At 64.8% G+C, this 18,789-nt stretch overlaps 2 protein-coding genes across 2 annotated transcripts in view; one reads left to right on the forward strand and one right to left on the reverse strand.

Annotated features, from left to right (window-relative positions):
* OST4 (oligosaccharyltransferase complex subunit 4, non-catalytic) overlaps window positions 1-18,789 on the reverse strand; it is a 220,721-nt gene that overhangs the window by 153,619 nt on the left and 48,313 nt on the right. The gene's annotated exons all lie outside the window — the stretch shown is intronic.
* On the forward strand, window positions 1,601-14,598 carry DNMT3A (DNA methyltransferase 3 alpha). The gene is given in 20 exon segments (XM_079298308.1): window positions 1,601-1,716; window positions 2,786-2,932; window positions 6,470-6,500; window positions 6,503-6,684; window positions 6,768-6,926; window positions 7,016-7,123; window positions 7,549-7,705; window positions 7,893-8,045; window positions 8,205-8,249; window positions 8,628-8,707; window positions 8,820-8,932; window positions 11,247-11,430; window positions 11,513-11,597; window positions 12,111-12,256; window positions 12,485-12,575; window positions 12,673-12,821; window positions 12,934-13,019; window positions 13,481-13,550; window positions 13,717-13,835; window positions 13,914-14,598. Coding segments are annotated over 20 exon segments (2,253 nt in total). The 5' UTR covers window positions 1,601-1,710; the 3' UTR covers window positions 14,056-14,598.

An 18,789-nucleotide genomic window follows, 5' to 3' on the forward strand; every position in this document is an offset into this window, starting at 1 on the left:
GGGCTGATGCACGGATGCATGGACAGAGGGCTGATGCATGCATGCATGAGTACATGGCTGGATGGAGGGATGCATGGAGGGATGGATGCGTGGCTGGGTGGAGCAGTGGATGGAGGGATGCATGGACAGAGGGATGCATGGAGGGATGGATGCGTGGCTGGATGGAGCAGTGGATGGAGGGATGGATGCGTGGCTGGATGGAGCAGTGGATGGAGGGATGCATGGGCAGAGCGATGGATGCATGGCTGGATGGAGGGATGCATGGACAGAGGGATGGAGGGATGGATGCATGGCTGGATGGAGCAGTGGATGGAGGGATGGATGGACAGAGGGATGGAGGGAGGGATGCATGGACAGAGGGATGCATGGAGGGATGGATGCATGGCTGGATGGAGCAGTGGATAGATGTGTGGCTGGATGGAGCAGTGGATGGAGGGATGCATGGGCAGAGCGATGGATGCATGGCTGGATGGAGGGATGCATGGACAGAGGGATGGAGGGATGGATGCGTGGCTGGGTGGAGCAGTGGATGGAGGGATGCATGGACAGAGGGCTGATGCACGCATGCACGGGTACATGGCTGGATGGATGCAGGAGCCGCAGGCTGCAGCCGCTGCCGCAGTCACGAGGCGCAGCGCTGGAGCGCCGCAGCCGCAGCCGCGCTCGGGGGGAGCGGCAGCGGGGGCGGGGGCGCGGCCGTGCGGGCCCGGGGCAGCCGGACACGCCGTGTGCCGTGAGCCCGGGCAGCGGGGGCGCTGCGGGAGCGGATCCGGCCAACCCAGCACGGCCCGGGGCAGCTCGGTTCCTCCCGCAGGACCGTGCCCGTGCTCGTGTCCGCCCGTGTCCAGCCGTGCCCGTGCCGCGGTCCCCGGCCCCCGCCGGGATCTGGGGGAAATCCCCACCTCTGTCCGTGCCCCCAGTTTGACCAGCCCCAGTGACAGAGGGATCAGCATCTCAGAACAGGCCAGGCCCCTCTCCCGTGCCTCAGTTTCCCAGCTGGATCCCTGTGGCAGCACTGGGAGAGGGGGGGGATCCCTGGGCATAGCTGGGGTACACACACCACTCCTGTTCGCAGTGCCCCAAGGTGTCCCCTGCCATGCCAGTGTCCTGCAGCGTCCCCCGTGTCCCCCAGCACATCGGGGCTGCTCCCCTACTCAGGCCCCCTTTGGGGGGGCTCCATCTGCCGTGGGGGGGGCTGGATCCCCGTGTGCCAGCTCTGGGGCCGTGCCGGTGTCCAGCCCGGCTTGTGCCGGGGGTGCCATCAGCGGGGTGGGAGCCCCCTGTGCCCCCGGCAGCGCCCCCGCTCCCCGCGGTTCTCACCCCCCGAAACAGCCGGTTATTTTGTAGGCCGCTTTCCTGGCAGCGCCTCGGCGCGACCTGCGGCGCGGATGTGCCGAGAGGCACAGGGACGCAGCGGGGCTGCGGCGCGCTTCCCCTGCGCCGGGGGGGGTCACTGCCCGTACCCCCAAAACCCTCCCGGGCCGGCAGGAAGCGGCACCACCCGCGGCACCGCCCCGGGAGTCGCCCCCGGCCCCGGCCCGGCACAGGGGGGACCCGGACCGTCTGGGGGGGCCCCATCGCCCCGGGAGTCCTGGGGGGCCCCAGTGCCCCGCGGGGTCCCGGCCCCCAGCCCCACACCCAGCGGATGGCTGCTCTCTGTTCGTGGCGCAGGCAAGGACAGAAGGAGAGAACAACTTCGACAGCCTGAAAATGGAGGCAAGTATGGCTGGGGCTGGACCCTGCTCGGCTGTGCCCAGGAGAAGGGGACAGCCATCCCCAGGAGAAGGGGACAGCCCCCCCAGGAGATGGGGACAGCCCCACAGCCCCCCCAGGAGATGGGACAGCCCATCCCAGGAGATGGGCACAGCCCCACACCCTCCCCAGAGATGGCACAGCCCACCCAGGAGAAGGGTACGGCCCCACAGCCCATCCAGGAGATGGGCACGGCCCCACAGCCCACCAGGCAATGTGGTGCTCCGTGGCACCATCTCTCCCTGCTCCCTCAACACCAGTGGCCATGGGGGAGCACATTCCCTGAGGATGGGATCCTGGGGCCCACATTCCCACAGGATGGGGGTCCTGAGGCCCACATTCTCACAGCATGGGGATCCTGGGGCCCACATTCCCACAGGATGGGGGTCCTGGGGCCCACAGTCCCTGAGGATGGGGGTCCTGGGGCCCACATTCCCACAGGATGGGGGTCCTGGGCTCCCATGCCATGACACAGCCACACACTTGTTGCTGTGCTGGGGACCAGATGGCACCAGGATGTGCTGAGTCAGTGACCCCCCTCTCCAGCCCTGCCTGCCCAGGCTGACCCCTCCCCTGCCCACAGTTCCCTCAGCTCTCTGGGCACAGTGTTCTGGATGTGTTTTGGGGCAGATCCATGCCTGAGTGGTGCCCACCAAGGTGCAGCTGGGTGTGGTGTGGTGCCATGGCATCCAGGTCATTGAATCCCAGACTGATTTGGGCTGGGAGGGACCTCAAAGTTCATCCATGGGCTGGAACAAGGTTGCTCCAACCCATGTCCAGCCTGCCCTGGAACAGTCCCAGGAATCCAGGGGCAGCCACAGCTGCTCTGGGCACCCTGTGCCGGGGTCTCACCACCCCACAGTGAAGAATTCCTCCCCAGTGCCCAACCTCTGGACATCACACACAGGCCAGGCCATGCTGGTGTGCACAGGTGGTGTCCCCTTGCCGTGCCACAGGCAGCCCCCCGGGCAGCTCTGCTGTCCCCGAGGCCAGCCCGTGTCTGTGCCTTGCCCTGAGCCGTCTCTCCCCGCAGGGCTCGCGCGGGCGGCTTCGAGGAGGGCTGGGCTGGGAGTCCAGCCTGCGGCAGCGCCCCATGCAGCGCCACACCTTCCAGGCTGGGGACCCCTACTACATCAGCAAGAGGAAACGGGACGAGTGGCTGGCACGCTGGAAGAGGGAGGTGAGCGCTGGGCACACGTGGGCACGGCAGCCTGAGCCCCCAGGGCAACCCCTGGGGCTGGGGTGGGCGCACAGGGGGCTGGGGTGGGCGCACAGGGGGCTCCGGTGGGTGCACAGGGGGCTGGGATGGGCGCACAGGGAGCTCAGCTGGGTGCACAGGGGACTCAGGTGGGCGCACAGGGGGCTCAGGTGGGTGCACAGGGGGCTCAGCTGGGCGCACAGGGGGCTCAGCTGGGTGCACAGGGGGCTCAGGTGGGTGCACAGGGGGCTCAGGTGGGTGCACAGGGGGCTGGGATGGGCGCACAGGGGGCTCCGGTGGGCGCACAGGGGCTCAGGTGGGTGCACAGGGGGCTCAGTGGGCACACAGGAGGCGGGGTGGGGCGCACAGGGGCTCCGGTGGGTGCACAGGGGACTCAGGTGGGTGCACAGGGGGCTCAGGTGGGCGCACAGGGGGCTCAGGTGGGTGCACAGGGGGCTCAGGTGGGCGCAGTGCCCTGGGGCTGGTGGAATGGGTGCTCCCTGCTGCTGCTGCTGCTGCTGCTGGTGCTGTAACTGCCCCACTGGCACTGAGTGTGGCCCCATGGCCCCATTCCTCTCCCCCGTGCCCCCGGGGCCACCCTGGCTCGGGGCCTGTCCTTGTCCCCTGGGATGTGCCGCCTGTGGCCGCTGGTTTCCCTTGGAACTGGCATGTGACACAGCTGGGCACATGGCAGGGGCCTGGCACATGGCAGAGCCTGGCACATGGCAGGGGCCTGGCACAGGCATGGCGTGGCTACAGTGCCATCAGCTGCCTGTGGCCAGCAGAGCTGAGGGCTCTGTGGGTGCCCATCACACCCCCTCAGCCCATCCTCAGCACTGTCCCCCACTGCCAGCAGGTCTCCCTGGCGACCATGTCCCCCTCGTGCCACCGTCCTTGGCACTGTTCATGTCAGGGACACAGGGACAGTGGAGCCTGGCACAGCCAGGGCATCCCACTGGGCACAGCTGCCATGGCCAGGCCATGCCGTGGGGCACAGGGCATGGCTGACACAGCCACAGTGTCCCCACAGGGCACAGCTGGAACATTCAATGTGCCACAGGGCACAGGGCATGACCACCTCCCTCCTGGAAGGGGTCCCCAAGCACAGTCCCCAGACCAGAGCCATGGAGTTCCTCTCAGAGCTCCCCAAACCCTGAGGGCCTCCAAACCTGTCCCTGGTCACTTCTGGGCCGTGATTTTGGGGAGCAGAGCTGGCTGGTGGCCCAGTGGCCATTCACAGCTGCAGCCATCCCTGGCTGCTGCCCCCTGTGTGCCACCCACCGCCCATGTCCCACTTTGGGGACACTGCTGTCCCCGCGGGGGTCACCAGCCCCGCTGCCGTGGGCACAGGGACAAACCAGCTCCCTGCAGCCTGCCCTCCTCTTCCTCATCCCCTCAGCCTCTGAGGGGTGCGGCTGGCCGGGGACAGGGACACCGGGACCAGTGCAGTGACAGGGACACTCGGGGCAGGCGCTGGCCCTCTCGTGTCCACGCTGGGATCCTTTAGGAGGGGACTGGAGATGGGGATGGAGATGGGATGAGGTGGGATTGGGATGGACATGATGGAGATGGGGCAAAGGATGAGAATGGGATGTGGATGAGACGAGAACAGTGTCTGGGGACGGAATGGAGATGGAGATGGGATGAGGATGGGGGAGAGATGGAGATAAGGAGGGGGGTGGGGCAAGGACGGGGATTGGGGATGGAGCTGAGGATGAATGAGGGTGGGGGTGGACGAGGCTGGCAGAGCTGCCGTGGCCCCAGGGCAGGGATCAGTTGGGACAATTGTCCAGCGGGGATATCCAGACGATGTCCCTTAACTACCGGTGATGGGGCATTTCCTGTCCCCCCCGGGCAGAGCGGGATCAGCACGGGGTGGGGGGAGACACGAGGTCCTGCTGTGACCCTGCCTCAGGACACGCCGGGAATCACTCACCCCGTGTCCTTTGGTCACTCGTGTCCCCAAACATCCCAGATCCCCAAAGCTGGGCTGGAGAGGCGGAGTGTCCCCGATGTCACCCCACTGTCACCCGGGGGGGCACGGACCGGGTGGTGTCACCCGGGGGGCACCCAGAGAGTGGCACTGGGGCACCGCCGCGCTCAGGGTCCCTTGGATGAGGTGGTGGCCCGGGGATCCCCGAGCAGGGGGGGCAGGGCAGGGGGCCCGGGGTGATCCCGGGGTGCACACAGAGGGGTCCCGCAGCCACCGCACCGTGACACCCCCGGGACTCGCGGGGACCCCCGGGCTGGCAGGTGGGGACAAGGGCTGTCCTGGGGTGCGGGGACCCTGAGCGTGTCCCCAAACTGGGGCAGAACCGGGCAGTGCGGTACCAGACCAGTGTCCGAACCGGGCCGAGCCGGGCAGCGTGACCGCACACCTGCTCCGTCCCGGCCGGTCCCGGGCCCGCCGCCCCCCCAGTCCCCCGGTGGCGGCACTGGGGACACTGGGGACACTGGTGCGGGGGCGGGGGCGGCTCCAGCCGTTCGGGGCCAAGCCCCCGGGGCGCCGCCGCCCCCGCCCCGTCCCCCGCTCCGCACAAAGGCCGGGGGGCCGCGGCCCCGGGACAAAAGGCGGCGGGAGCGGCCCCGCGACGGGAGGCGCAGCCCGGAGCGGAGCGGACCGGAGCACGGCCCGTGAGTACCGGGACAGCGGGCCGGGACCGGGGCACCGCGGGGCAGCGGCGACAAGCACCGGCACCGGGCTGGAGCGCTCGGAGCCCTTCGGCTCCGTTCGGTTCCGTGCCAGGAGTCCGCTCGGCTTCGTTCGGTTCTGCTCGGCTTCGTTAGGTTCTGCTCGGAACCGTCCGGTTCTGCTCGGGACCGCTCGGATCTATCACGGAGGCCGCTCGGCTCCGTTCGGTTCTTCTCGGCTCCGCTCGGCTCCGTTCGGTTCTTCTCGAACCTCTCGGTTCTGCTGGTCCCTTCGGTTTCGCTCCGTTCCCTTCAATTCGGGCCCGGGCGCCGTTCGGGTCTCTTCGGCTCCTCTCGGTTTCTCCGATTCCGCTCGGCTCCTTTCGGTTCCGTTCGGTTCCACTCGGGCGCCTTCGGTTCCCCTTCGGTTCCGGTCCGGCCCGTGCCCCCCGCGCGCCCCCCCCCCCCCCCCCCCGCCGCAGCCAACCAGCCGGGCCGGGAGGCACCACGTGACCCGGAGCCCAGACAAAGGGCCGCCGGGCTGACCCGCACCGGCCCGGCCGGCTCCGCGCGTTCCGGCTCCGTGCGTTCCGCCCCGGCCCGGGCCCGGCCGGTTCCCGCGGGTACGTGACCGCCACCGGGATCACCGGGGGCGGAGATGGGGGGAAAACCCAGAGAGACTGACACGGAGCGGGATGAGCTGCGAGAGTCCCGGGATGAGTACAGAGGGGGGTACCGGGATGGGCTCTGGGGTCACGGGGCGAGTGCGACGGGCCCGGGGATCCCGGGTTCGTTCTGAGGGGATCGGGAGCGGGAAGCCGAGGCACGGCAGCCCGGTGGGCCGGGGGCTCCCTGACGCCCGGGCCGTGCCCCGCCGTGTCCCCGCAGGCGGAGAAGAAGGCCAAGGTGATCGCCGTGATGACGTGGTGGAGGAGCCGGCGCGGGCCGAGGCGCAGAAGGAGGAGGAGGCCAGCCCGCCGCCCGGCCCGCAGCAGCCCACCGACCCCGCCTCGCCCAGCGTGGCCACCACGCCCGAGCCCGCCGTGGCCGAGGCGGGCGACAAGAACGCCTCCAAATCGGCGGACGACGAGCCCGAGTACGAGGTGAGGGCCGTGCCGGGCGGCGCGGGGCCGCGGCGGGGCCGGGCCCCGGGGTGAGCGCCCTGAGCCCCGCCGTTCCCCCGCAGGACGGGCGCGGCTTCGGCATCGGCGAGCTGGTGTGGGGCAAGCTGCGCGGCTTCTCCTGGTGGCCCGGCCGCATCGTGTCCTGGTGGATGACCGGCCGCAGCCGCGCGGCCGAGGGCACCCGCTGGGTGATGTGGTTCGGCGACGGCAAGTTCTCGGTGGTAAGTGGCGCCCGGGTGGCCGCGGGCGGCAGGAGCCCCGCTCCGGGTGTCCCCACGTCTGTCTGTGCTGTCTGTCTGTCTGTCGCCAGGTGTGCGTGGAGAAGCTGCTGCCCCTGAGCTCCTTTGCCAGCGCCTTCCACCAGGCCACCTACAACAAGCAGCCCATGTACCGCAAGGCCATCTACGAGGTGCTGCAGGTGAGTGGGGGCGTCCCGGGGGCAGCGGCTCCATCTGTGCCAGCAGCAGCTGCCTCTCCACCCTGCCGGGACCTGCCCCACCCGCGGGTCTCGTCAGAGGACACTTGTGGTGTATCCTCTAAGGAGGCTTGGAGGGTGTCTGGGAATACCTGTGCCAGGCAGGGGTGTGGGGGGTCTGGGGGAAGGATGGGGACTCTGGGGGTCTTTGGGGCTCAGGCCTTTCAGGGCATCTCTCAGCACTGCTGGCAGGGTCTCTTGTGGGGTGCTGTGGGGGGATCCTGGCTTTGGGGGGTCTCAGCGGTGCTGGGGGTCTCTTGTGGAGGTCCCCCCGAGGCTGGGAACTGCCTGGTTGGGCAGTGTGGGGGGCTGAGCATGGGGACCCCCGTGTGGGGGTGGGTGGGTGGGTGACACCTGCCCCCCCGCAGGTGGCCAGCAGCCGGGCTGGGAAGATCTTCCCTGCGTGCCCCGAGAACGACGAGACAGACACGTCCAAGGTGGTGGAGATCCAGAACAAGCAGATGATCGAGTGGGCCCTGGGCGGCTTCCAGCCCTCCGGCCCCAAGGGGCTGGAGCCCCCCGAAGGTGAGGGGTGCAGCCCCTGCGTGGGTGAGGCACTGGGGACACTTGCCCGGGGGTTCTGGGGACACTCCCATCAGCTCTGGTGTCACCAGGGTGGGCTGGGCCTGGGCAGGGCAAGCACTGTGATGCTGGGAGGGACCCTGGCGATGGGACCCGAGGGGGGACTCGCTGAACACCCCTGGTCCCGCAGAGGAGAGGAACCCCTACAAAGAAGTTTACACGGAGATGTGGGTGGAGCCCGAAGCAGCTGCCTACGCACCACCCCCACCCGCCAAAAAACCCCGGAAAAGCACAACCCAGGAGAAGCCCAAGGTCAAGGAGATCATCGACGAGCGCACCCGAGGTACGGGCTGGGGGTGCCCCCACGGCCACCACTCCTCCGGGGGGGTTGTTTTGGCCATGCTTCCTGCAGGGTGGAGGGTAATTGCTGCTCCAGGCCGGGCCCCCTCTCCCCCAGGGTCCTTCCCCCCAGGGCATTGCCCCTGACTCTCTCTTCCCCCAGAGCGGCTGGTGTACGAGGTGCGGCAGAAGTGCAGGAACATCGAAGGTGAGTGCGGGGCTGGGGCACGTCCCACGCCCAGGATGTGGGCTGGGCTGGGGTCTGCCCCTCCCTGCGGGGGCAGCTCAGGGCAGAGGGGTGTGGGGGCAGCTCAAGGAAAGAAGGCCAGGCTGGCTGGCACCAGGGACAGCAGCTGTGATGTGGCAGTGGCCCACCCTGGATGGTGCCAGGGACCCCCAGAGCACTGCCTGGGGCTATTGGGGTCTGGGGTAGGGCTGGAGGGCAGTGGGAGTCCTGTCTGCTACTCCCAGTATTGATCCTCAGCTCTGGTGTGACCCCACCTGGGGTGAGTGTGTCCTGTGCAGGGTTTGGGGTGTCCCCGTGCTTGTGTGGGGTGCCAGGGCAATGTCTCCCCTTCTTCTCCAGACATCTGCATCTCCTGTGGGAGCCTCAATGTGACCCTGGAGCACCCTCTGTTCATCGGGGGCATGTGCCAAAACTGCAAGGTATGGGCTGATGCTGGGCTGGGGGGCACAACTGGGGGGCTGGCAGAGTGCCCCACCCTGTGCTGGGGTCCCAGTGTCCCCAGGCCTGCAGTGACACCCTGGCTGTCCCCAGAACTGCTTTCTGGAGTGTGCATACCAGTACGACGACGATGGCTACCAGTCCTACTGCACCATCTGCTGCGGCGGCCGCGAGGTGCTCATGTGTGGCAACAACAACTGCTGCAGGTGGGGCTGGGGGGCTGCAGGTGGGGCTGGGGGGGCTGCAGGTGTAGGGCTGGGGGGGGCTGCAGGGGGGGGGCTGGGGGGGCTGCAGGTGGGGCTGGGGGGGCTGCAGGTGTAGGGCTGGGGGGGCTGCAGGGGGGGGGCTGGGGGGGCTGCAGGTGGGGCTGGGGGGCTGCAGGTGGGGCTGGGGGGGCTGCAGGTGTAGGGCTGGGGGGGCTGCAGGTGGGGCTGGGGGGCTGCAGGTGTAGGGCTGGGGGTGGCTGCAGGTGGGGCTGGGGGGGCTGCAGGTGGGGGGCTGGGGGTCACACTGCAGGTGTGGGGCTGGGGGTCACACTGCAGGTATGGGGCTGGGGGTCCTTCAGGTGTGGTGCTGGGGGCCAGGGGAGCTGTGAGTGCTGCAGGGCTGGGCTGGAGCCACCCACCTTTTGCTGGGACCCTGCTCCTGTCTGGCACGAGGCTGGGCAAGTTTGGTGTTGCCACATTCCTGTCACGTGGTTTTTATGGTGATGCCAGTCCTGGTGTGGAACTGGGGAGTTCTGGTGGTGTCCCAGTCTCAGTAAGGGACAGGGAAGGTTTGGTGGTGCCATAGTCTTGGCATGGGAGTTCAGCAATGCCAGTCCTGGTTTGGGGCTGGGATGTTTTGGCAATGCTGTAGCTGTGGTCTGTGGCACAGGAGCAGGCAGCTATGGTGATGCCAGAGCTGGCAGGGAACTGGGAAGTTCTGGTGGTGCCACTGTCCTGTCTTGGGCTTTGATGTCCCAGCCCTGGCCTGAGTCTGGGCAGGGTGTGGTGATGCTGCAGTCCCCCTGGTCAGTGGTGCCAGTCCTGTGTGAGACTGAGAGGTTCTGGTGATGCCAAGTCCTGGCACAGGAATTTGGTGATGTCAGTAAGGAAAACTTGCCAGTCTGAGTGTTCCTGAGCCTCCTGGGCTGTCACAGACCCAGTGCCAGAGACTGTCCCTTGCAGCAGCCCAGTTTCCAGTGGCAGTCTCAGGTGTCTTGTTTGGTAAAGCCATTTATTCTTGGCACAGAAAAAAACACAGCCCAATCTGGTGCTGCTGAGGAGGGATCCCACAAAAGACTCCCTTGGTTTTATCCCCTCAGTGTCTCCCTCTGCAAGTCTCACTGTTCCTGCAGAGTCCTCAGCTGCTGTGCTCCACCTGGCTGGCAGGCACCTCTCTGTGTCTCCTTTGTTGTGTTATCCTGCTGTGTCTCTGTGTCCATTCACCCTTCCTCATCCTCTTTGTTATTCCAAAGCTCAGCAGTTCACAGTGGGGGCTCCACCCAGAGCTCAGCCTCTGCAGCTCAATCTGCATTTCACTACCTGGACCAGATTTATTCAGCTCCACACCAGTCTGGGTTATTTTGTGATGCTTCAGTCCTGTGTGGAGCTGGAGGGGTTTTGGTGGTGCCACAGACCTGGCATGGAAATAGAGTGCTGCCAGTCCTGGTGTGGGGCTTGGGAATGTTTTGGTGATGCCACAGTCCCAGCATGGGAGGTTCTGGTGATGCTTCAGTCCAGTCCTGGTGTAGCAATTCAGTGATGCCACTTCTGTTTTGGGGCTGGGAGGATTTGTGATGTCCCAAGGCTGGAAAGATTTTCATGGTGCCACAATCTTGTCATGGGCTGTTGATGCCAAGTCCTGGTTTGGGACTGGGATGTTTTAATGATGCCACAGTCCCTGTGTGTAGGAGGTTTTGGTAATGTTCTGGTCCAGATGTGAGATTGTGGGAGTTTTGGCAATACCCTGCCTTGATGGAGCTGGGAAGTCCTGGTAATGCCACAGTCCTGCCATGGGGTTTGGGTGATGCCAGTTGTGTTTGAGACTGGGAGGTTTTGGTGGTGCTGCTTTTAGGGGTTGGGGAAGTTTTGGCAATGCCAGAATCTGGAGTTGGCATGGTCCTGCCTGGAGTTTTGGTGATGCCAGTCCAGGCATGGGGCTTTGGAGGTTTTGGCAGTGACAGGACCCTGCAGGGGCTGGGTGAGGTTCTGGCAATGCTCCAGTACTGCTGTGCAGCTCAGTAGTTCTGGGGGTGGGACTGAGATCTTGCTGTTGAGTGTTTTAGGGTGTTGCCACAGTCCTGCCATGGGGTTTTGGGTGATGGTTTGGGGCTGGGGAGGTTTTGGTGATGCCGTGGTCCTGCTGTAGGGCTGGGGCAAGCTTTGCTTTGTCCCAAGTCCCAGCACAGAGTCGGGAAACGCCAGCGGGGCTGATGGGTGGGACCCCAGTGTGAGATCCCCATTGCTGCTGGGGTTCTGGGAGGGTTCTGGCAGTGCCAGAGCCCCAGTGCTGAGCCCAGCTCCCCCTCTGTGCCAGGTGCTTCTGTGTGGAGTGCGTGGACCTGCTGGTGGGCCCGGGGGCGGCGCAGGCAGCCATCAAGGAGGACCCCTGGAACTGCTACATGTGCGGCCACAAGGGCGTCTACGGGCTGCTGCGGCGGCGGGAGGACTGGCCCTCGCGCCTCCAGATGTTCTTCGCCAACAACCACGACCAGGAGTTTGTGAGTGCCCCCAGCCCTCCCTGCTGGCCCCAGCCCCTCCCAGTGACCCCCAGCCCGCTGACCCCATCCCCCTGGCTTCCAGGACCCACCCAAGGTGTACCCGCCCGTGCCAGCTGAGAAGAGGAAGCCCATCCGGGTGCTCTCGCTCTTCGATGGCATCGCCACAGGTGGGTGGGGGTCCCTGCACCCTGGCACCTGCAGAGCCTCCCCTGGGATGTGTGGGGGATTGGATTGTTGGGGTGAGAGCAGCCAGGCCCCACAGGGTGGGGACAGATCTGTGGATGTCCCCACGGGCAGTCCCCGTTGTCTTCTTTACCCCAGGGCCTCACACTAGAGGGGAGCAGGAAGGGGGACAGCCCGGGGGAGGGGGTGGGACATGTGGGGACAGGGCTGGGGAGGATGACCCTGGTAGGGTGGGACAGGTGGGTACAGGGTTGAGGAGGATGACCCAGCAGAGTGGGACAGGTGGGGATGGGGCTGGGGAGGATGACCCTGGTAGGATGGGACAGGTGGGGATGGGACTGGGGGAGGATGACCCTGGTAGGGTGGGACAGGTGGGGATTGGGCTGGCAGGTGTGGGACAGGTGGGGATGGGACTGGGGGAGGATGACTCTGGCGGGATGGGACAGGCTGGGGGCCCATTGTGTGTGCACATGCCCACTCCCCATGTCTTCCCACAGGCTTGCTGGTGCTGAAGGACCTGGGCATCCAGGTGGACAGGTACATCGCCTCCGAGGTGTGCGAGGACTCCATCACCGTGGGCATGGTGAGGCACCAGGGCAAGATCATGTACGTCGGGGACGTCCGCAATGTCACCCAGAAACACGTAGGTCCCGTCCTGCCCCTCGGCCCCCTGACCCCCCCAAGGCTGCTGGGGCTCCAGGAGCCTTTGGGCAGCACTCAGGCCCGGGGTGGGGGCGTCAGGGTGTGTTGTGCATGGCCAGGAGCAGGGCTCAGTTGTCCTGGTGGCTCCCTTCCCCCTCTGGGGGCTCTGTCCCCTGTCCCCAGGCTGTGGCAGTGCCTGGCTCACCCGGGCTCTGCTTTCCCTCTGCAGATACAGGAGTGGGGTCCCTTTGACCTGGTGATTGGGGGCAGCCCCTGCAACGACCTGTCCATTGTCAACCCGGCCAGGAAGGGTCTCTACGGTAGGAGAGGGCTGGGGCTCCACAGGGCTGGGGCTGGTCCCCAGGGCTGACAGAGACCCCCAGCCCTTACCCCAGCCCCTCCTCTCTCTCCTCCCAGAGGGCACTGGGCGCCTCTTCTTCGAGTTCTACCGCCTGCTGCACGAAGCCCGGCCCAAGGAGGGTGACGACCGGCCCTTCTTCTGGCTCTTTGAGAACGTAGTGGCCATGGGGGTGAGCGACAAGAGGGACATCTCGCGCTTCCTGGAGGTCAGTGCCCTCCTGGGTCACCCCCCTCCAGCCTTTGGGACCCTCCCAGGTCCCACCCCCACAGCCAGGGGCTGCCCAGCCCTCCTGACCTTTCCCACTGTCCGTCCCTCAGTCCAATCCCGTCATGATTGATGCCAAAGAAGTGTCTGCAGCGCACCGGGCGCGGTACTTCTGGGGGAACCTGCCCGGCATGAACAGGTTGGTGAGAGCAGCCCAAAGCTGAGCCCCTGGCCTGGCTCTGGAAGGGTGGGCTGAACTCCTGAGTGCTCCTTCCCTCAGCCTAGGTCTGGCCCTGGGGGCCCCCTGACCCTGGTCAGTGCTGGGCAAGGGCAGGAGTCTCACAAAGAGGTGCTGGCACACCCTAGAAACTTATGGTGGTTCCCCCATGGAGGTGGCTGGTCCTGTCCCAGCTCTTGTGCTGGAGGGTGGCACTGATCTGTCCTTTTTGTGCTTCTCGGATATTGGCTGTGGTGGCCACAGCTAGTGGCCATGCATGGGTTCCCAAAGGAATTGGCTGCTTCTTGCCCATCACCTATCACAGACCCCCAAAACAGCTGTAGCCACCTTGTGGCCCCCACAAAGCCCAGCTGTAGGCATGCCCTGGGGACAGCATGGGGACACAGCTCTGCCACCCCCTGCCCACCATCTCTCCCCCCCAGGCCACTCGCATCCACCGTCAACGATAAGCTGGAGCTGCAGGAGTGCTTGGAGCACGGCAGGATAGCAAAGGTCAGCAGGGCTGGCAGCTCAGGGGCTGGGGGGAGGCTCCTGAAGGGACAGCAGGGGCGTTCAGTGCTGTCACCAGCAGCCCCAGGCTCCCTGGGGCGCAGGGTGGTGGCTCCCAGGGCTGAGGGCTCCATCCCAGCCCAGCCTGACCAGCCGGTGCCTCTTGCAGTTCAGCAAAGTGCGAACCATCACCACTCGCTCCAACTCCATCAAGCAGGGCAAGGACCAGCACTTCCCCGTGTTCATGAACGAGAAGGAGGACATCCTGTGGTGCACGGAGATGGAGAGGTACGGTGGGCACCGGGCACGGGGGTCACCCTGCCCGTGCCACACCCCCCTGACCCTCCCGTGCTCCCCGTCCCGCAGGGTCTTCGGCTTCCCCGTGCACTACACGGACGTGTCCAACATGAGCCGCCTGGCCCGGCAGAGACTGCTCGGCAGGTCCTGGAGCGTGCCGGTGATCCGCCACCTCTTCGCGCCCCTGAAGGAATACTTTGCCTGCGTCTAGAGATGGGCAGGGACTGGTCACACGGAGCGAGTCGGAAACAAACCCATCCACGCCAAGAGAAGTGAACACACGGAATGAGAGAAGAGTCAGCACCCAGAAGAGACGGGATTTCGCAGCCCGACGGGAACCCAGCACACGTCTCCCCGAGCGAAAGGGGTCGGTGTCCTCTCCAGAATTTCCCAGGATCAGCTTTAGCTATTTAAAAACAAACAAAAACCACAAGAAGCAAACAAACAAGAAGCCGGCGAAAGCAAACGACGACGAAACAGAAGAAGAAAAAAACAAAAAAAAAAAAGAGAAAAAGGAAAGAAACCAAAAGCATTTTTTTTGGGTAACCTTTTAATTTTCCGCTCTTTTCTGGCTGGGTTTTCCTGTCGGTTCGGTTTCCACTTCTCGGAGCAGCGGGCGAGACGAGACGCCGTCGTCGGCAGCGCCGCTCTCGGAGAGGGGGAAACGGCAGCGGGAAGGGGCAGGCGGGAGGGAGGCGGGGGCCGAGGAGACCCGCTCTGCCCCCAGGGCCGCTGCGAGACCGCTCTGCTCTGCCCGCCCGCGCCCGCCCCGGCTGCGCTGCGCAGCTGAGCCTCGCTCTGTTCCACCAGCACCGCTCTCCGGTGACATGGAGCCAGCCCGGCAGGGAGCCCGGGGACACACACACCACACACACACCTTTTCTACAGTATTTTGGGTGCCTACCACACGGAAACCTTGAAGAGAGCAGATCCTAGAAGCCGCTGTTACCTCTTGTTTACAGTTTATATATATATGATAGATATGAGATATAGATATATATATATATAAAAGGTACTGTTACTACTGTACAACCTGACTTCATAATGGTGCTTTACACAGCGGGGTGAGTCGAGACATCAGCTTCCACGTTGCCTTACGTGCCGGGCCTTTCCGAGCGAGCGGCAGGGCCGGGGCGGCCGGGCGGAAGCGTCTCCATCCCGAGTCATGCAATAACCTTTTTCTGTCCCGAAAGGAAGCGCCTCGGCGGCGCCCCCCTGCCCCGCCGGCGCCGCCCCGCGGCGTACTGGTGCTCTTCTGCGTACGCGGCGTCCCCGGCGGCGCCCGTGCCCCTCGCGGGCCGGCGCGGGGCACGGCGCCGCCAACCCAGGGCGGCGGCGGGGACGCCGGCGGGGCAGGGGGGACGGAGCGGCGGCGGCGCCGGAGCGCGGCCGGGGCGTTTCCGGCATGGCACGGGGATGGCCGCGGCGCCGGACCCTGGTGCTACATCGGCGGGGCCGGGCCGGCGGCAGGGGGGCTGTGGCTCCCCTGCCCCGCCGCGCGGTTCGGAGTGAGCGCGTCCCCTCGGCGGTGCGGCGGCGGTGGTGGCAGAGCGCGGGCAGGTGCTGGCGGTGCGGCGCTGGATGGTGCTACAGGTGCCCGGCCCGGGCGCTGGCCGGGGCCGGCGGGGCAGGGACTGGTGCTAGGGCCGGGTCTGGCCCGTCGCTGTCCCCTCTCTAACTGTGAAAGGCGCGGGCTCCGGGCCGCGCTCGCTGCGGGGTGCTGGCTAATGGCAGCGAGCCGCGGCGCTCTGAGGTGCTGGGACCGACGGGGCGGCCCAGGGGCCCCCAGCTCCCCTCCCTCCTGGTGCTACTGGGGGCCTGGGGGCCCCTCTGGGTGCGGGGGGCACGGGGAGCTGAGCTGGCACGGGCGGCTGCGGTGGGGGCACCGCGGGGCCTGGCTTTGCCGGGGAGTGAAGGTGGCGAGGCAGGAGGGACTGGGACTGGCCCCGGGCTCCGGGCTCCTGCTCGCCCCCGGGGCCGGGTGCCACAGGATGGCACGGGATGGCACGGGACTGCTGCACCGGCCACGGGTCCTGCCTGCTGCTGTCTGACCCTGCACGGCCCCACGACCCCGTCTGTGGGGCTGGCGTGGCCGTGGGCGTCCTGTCCTGTGTGGGGCACTGCGGGTCCTGCGTGGCCCTGCAGCACTGCTGCAGGTCCTGCAGGGCTGCATGCCACCGGCTGTGGGTCCTGCACGGGCCCACAGCGCTGGCTGTGGGTGCTGCACAGCCCCTCAGCCTGGGTGCAAGTGCTGCATGGCTCTGCAGTGCTGCATGCAAGCCCTGCAGTGCTGATTGCAGACCCTGCGTGGCCTCGCTGCGATAGACGCGGGGCCTGCGTGGCCCCACAGCATCATTTGTGGGTCCTGCACGGCCCCGTGGCACTGGGTGCTGATCCTGCATGGCCTCGAGGTGCTGGGTGCTGGCCCTGCAGGGCCCTGCAACACTGTTGGCAGGTCCTGCAGGGCTCTGAGGCACTGGGTGCTGACCCTGCGCGGTGCTGCAGCTCCGGCTGCTGCTCCTGCACCCCCTGCGGCTCTGGGTGCTGACCCCGCGTGGCCCTGCGGCGGGTTTGGGGGTCCCAGGCGACCCCCGGGGCCGCCCCAGCCCTGCAGCGCGTCCTGGGACCCCCTTGGCCCCGCTGCAGTCTGGGGGCTGGGTCCCAGCAGGCGCTCTGGGTGCCGGTGCCGGTGCCGGTGCCGGTGCCGGTGGGGAGCAGGTGCCGGCAGCGGTGGGACCGTGGGGATGCCTGGGGCAAGAGTTCTGTTTTTAACCTACCCGACTCACGTCTTTTTTTAAAAAACAACCAGACAAATTCTGTTGCACAGCCCTAGATGAAAACTCAAAACAACACAGAAAGGCCTAAATTCCTTAAGATCCGCCGAGGGAGTGGGGACAAACACGGTGCTAAAACATTTTATTAAAAATATATATTGTTAAATTAAGTCTGCTGTCTGGACAATGACTGTTTTGTTTCTCGTAGTGGAGTTTCAAAGAGCACTATTATTTTACTCTTATATATTATTATTAAAAAAAAAAAAACAAAAAAGAAAAAGGCATTTTAACTTTGTACTTGAAAACTAAACGAGAGATTTCATGTGTTTTAGCCTAGACATTGAAGTAGCTGACGCTTAACTATTTGTGGGAATCATGTACTCATCATCCCGAGGAATACGCGCGTAGAGCTGGTACCCTCCTCCTTCCTCCCTTTGATTTGGCGCCGCCGCGGCCGCCCCGGCTGCTCCCTCCCCTTTGCCCACCCCAAACCCCCCCGGTTTTATTTTCTACTTCTCTCTCTCTCTCTCTCTCGGTTCGTTGCCCCCCGTTTTTTGTTGGTTTGTTTTTTTAGGGTCGCTTCTCTATTTATTGCCGCTGAACTGTGCATTTCACGGCCGAGGCGCCGCGGGCGCCCGGCGCTGTTGTATCTGTGTGAGTATTGCTCGTGACATAGCTGTTCTGAACTAATAAAGGTCAATGCGTGCAGCAGATGTAGAAAGTCTGTCCGTCCCGCTTCCATCCCATCCTCCTTTTCTTTTTCTTTGGTGCCCAGAAGAGTATAATACAGACGAGCTCCTTTCTAATGTACTTGTGCTGGAGAACACTTGAATAAATGTCCTGTTTTGTGCAAAAAAAAAAAGAGAAAAAAAGAGGAAAAAAAAAAAAGAGAGGAAAAAAAAAAACTCCTCTGTGTGGTTGTGTGGTCTGTCTGTCTTGTGGGATCCTGCTGGGTGGGGAGATCCAGGTGCTTATGGGGTCTTGGTGATGGTGGGGTCGTGGCGGGTGCTGGGACTGTGGTGGCTTTGGGGTTTGGGGGCAGAGCAGGTGCTGGGACTGGTGGGTTTGGGGTCTGGGGGGCAGTAGAGCCTTTGGGGTCTGGGGGCAGTGGGGTCCCAGTGCAGGTGCTGGGACTGTGGTGGGTTTGGGGTCTGGGGGACAGTGGGGCCTTTGGGGTCTGGGGGCAGTGGGGTCCCAGTGCAAATGCTGGGGTCTGGGGGCAGTGGGGTCCCAGTGCAAATGCTGGGGCACTGGGACCTTTGGGGTCTGGGGGCAGTGGGGTCCCAGAACAGGTGCTGGAGGACTGGGGGCAGTGGGGTCTGGCAGGTGCTGAAATCCAAATACGTGGTGGTGTTGCAGGATGAGGTGAGATCCCAGCACCACTGGTGGTGGGCCCCTGGCAGGTGTGGAGTTCAGGTGTTTGTGGGGTCCTGGAGAGCACTGGGATCCGGTGGTGGGGGGGTCTGGGTGACAGTGGGGTCCCAGCCCTGAGGTGCCTGGGGGTCCCAGTCCCAGGTGTGGGGGCTGTGGGTGGAGCCCAGCTCCCTTGGGCACTGGGGGCCTTGGCTCACGCAGCCCTGGGGTCAGGGGTGCAGAGCCCCCAGCAGTGGGACCCCCCCATTTCTGCCACATGAGCTGGGGGTCAGGAAACTCCCGGGCTTACACTGAGGGCAGGCTAACAAAGCTGAGGATGAAGGATGTGCCACTGGAGTGGATACTGGGAATGAAGAACTCACCAGCCACGAGGATGCTCAGAAGAAACCCTGAGAAAAGGAAGAAACATAAAAGCAGCTGGGGAGCTGAGCTGAATCTGCCCCAGCAGCAAAAGGGTAACTCAGCAGGGGCAGATTGCAACTACTGACCGTGGCCCAGAGACCCAAATAGCCCAAAAGAACAGTAATACTGAGCTAATAGTATTTGTACTATTAGTATTTATATATTTATATTAATTAGCATAAGCAGCAAAGGATGTATTTAACCAATGGTAGGCTACTAATTTATAAGAGAACCGTATAAATTGTAGCAAATGACACTAAATCCTTTGTTTGTTAAAATGTTTAAACAGTGACAAGGTTTGATAGCTGGGACAGGGCTTTGTGGATTTCCCACCCAGCCCCATTTCTGTGCAGAACTAGGAACCAGCCCCCACCCCAGCACTGAGGGGCAGGGCA

The sequence above is a fragment of the Erithacus rubecula genome (assembly GCF_903797595.1).
Source record: "Erithacus rubecula genome assembly, chromosome: 2".
Taxonomy (NCBI): Eukaryota; Metazoa; Chordata; class Aves; order Passeriformes; family Muscicapidae; genus Erithacus; species Erithacus rubecula.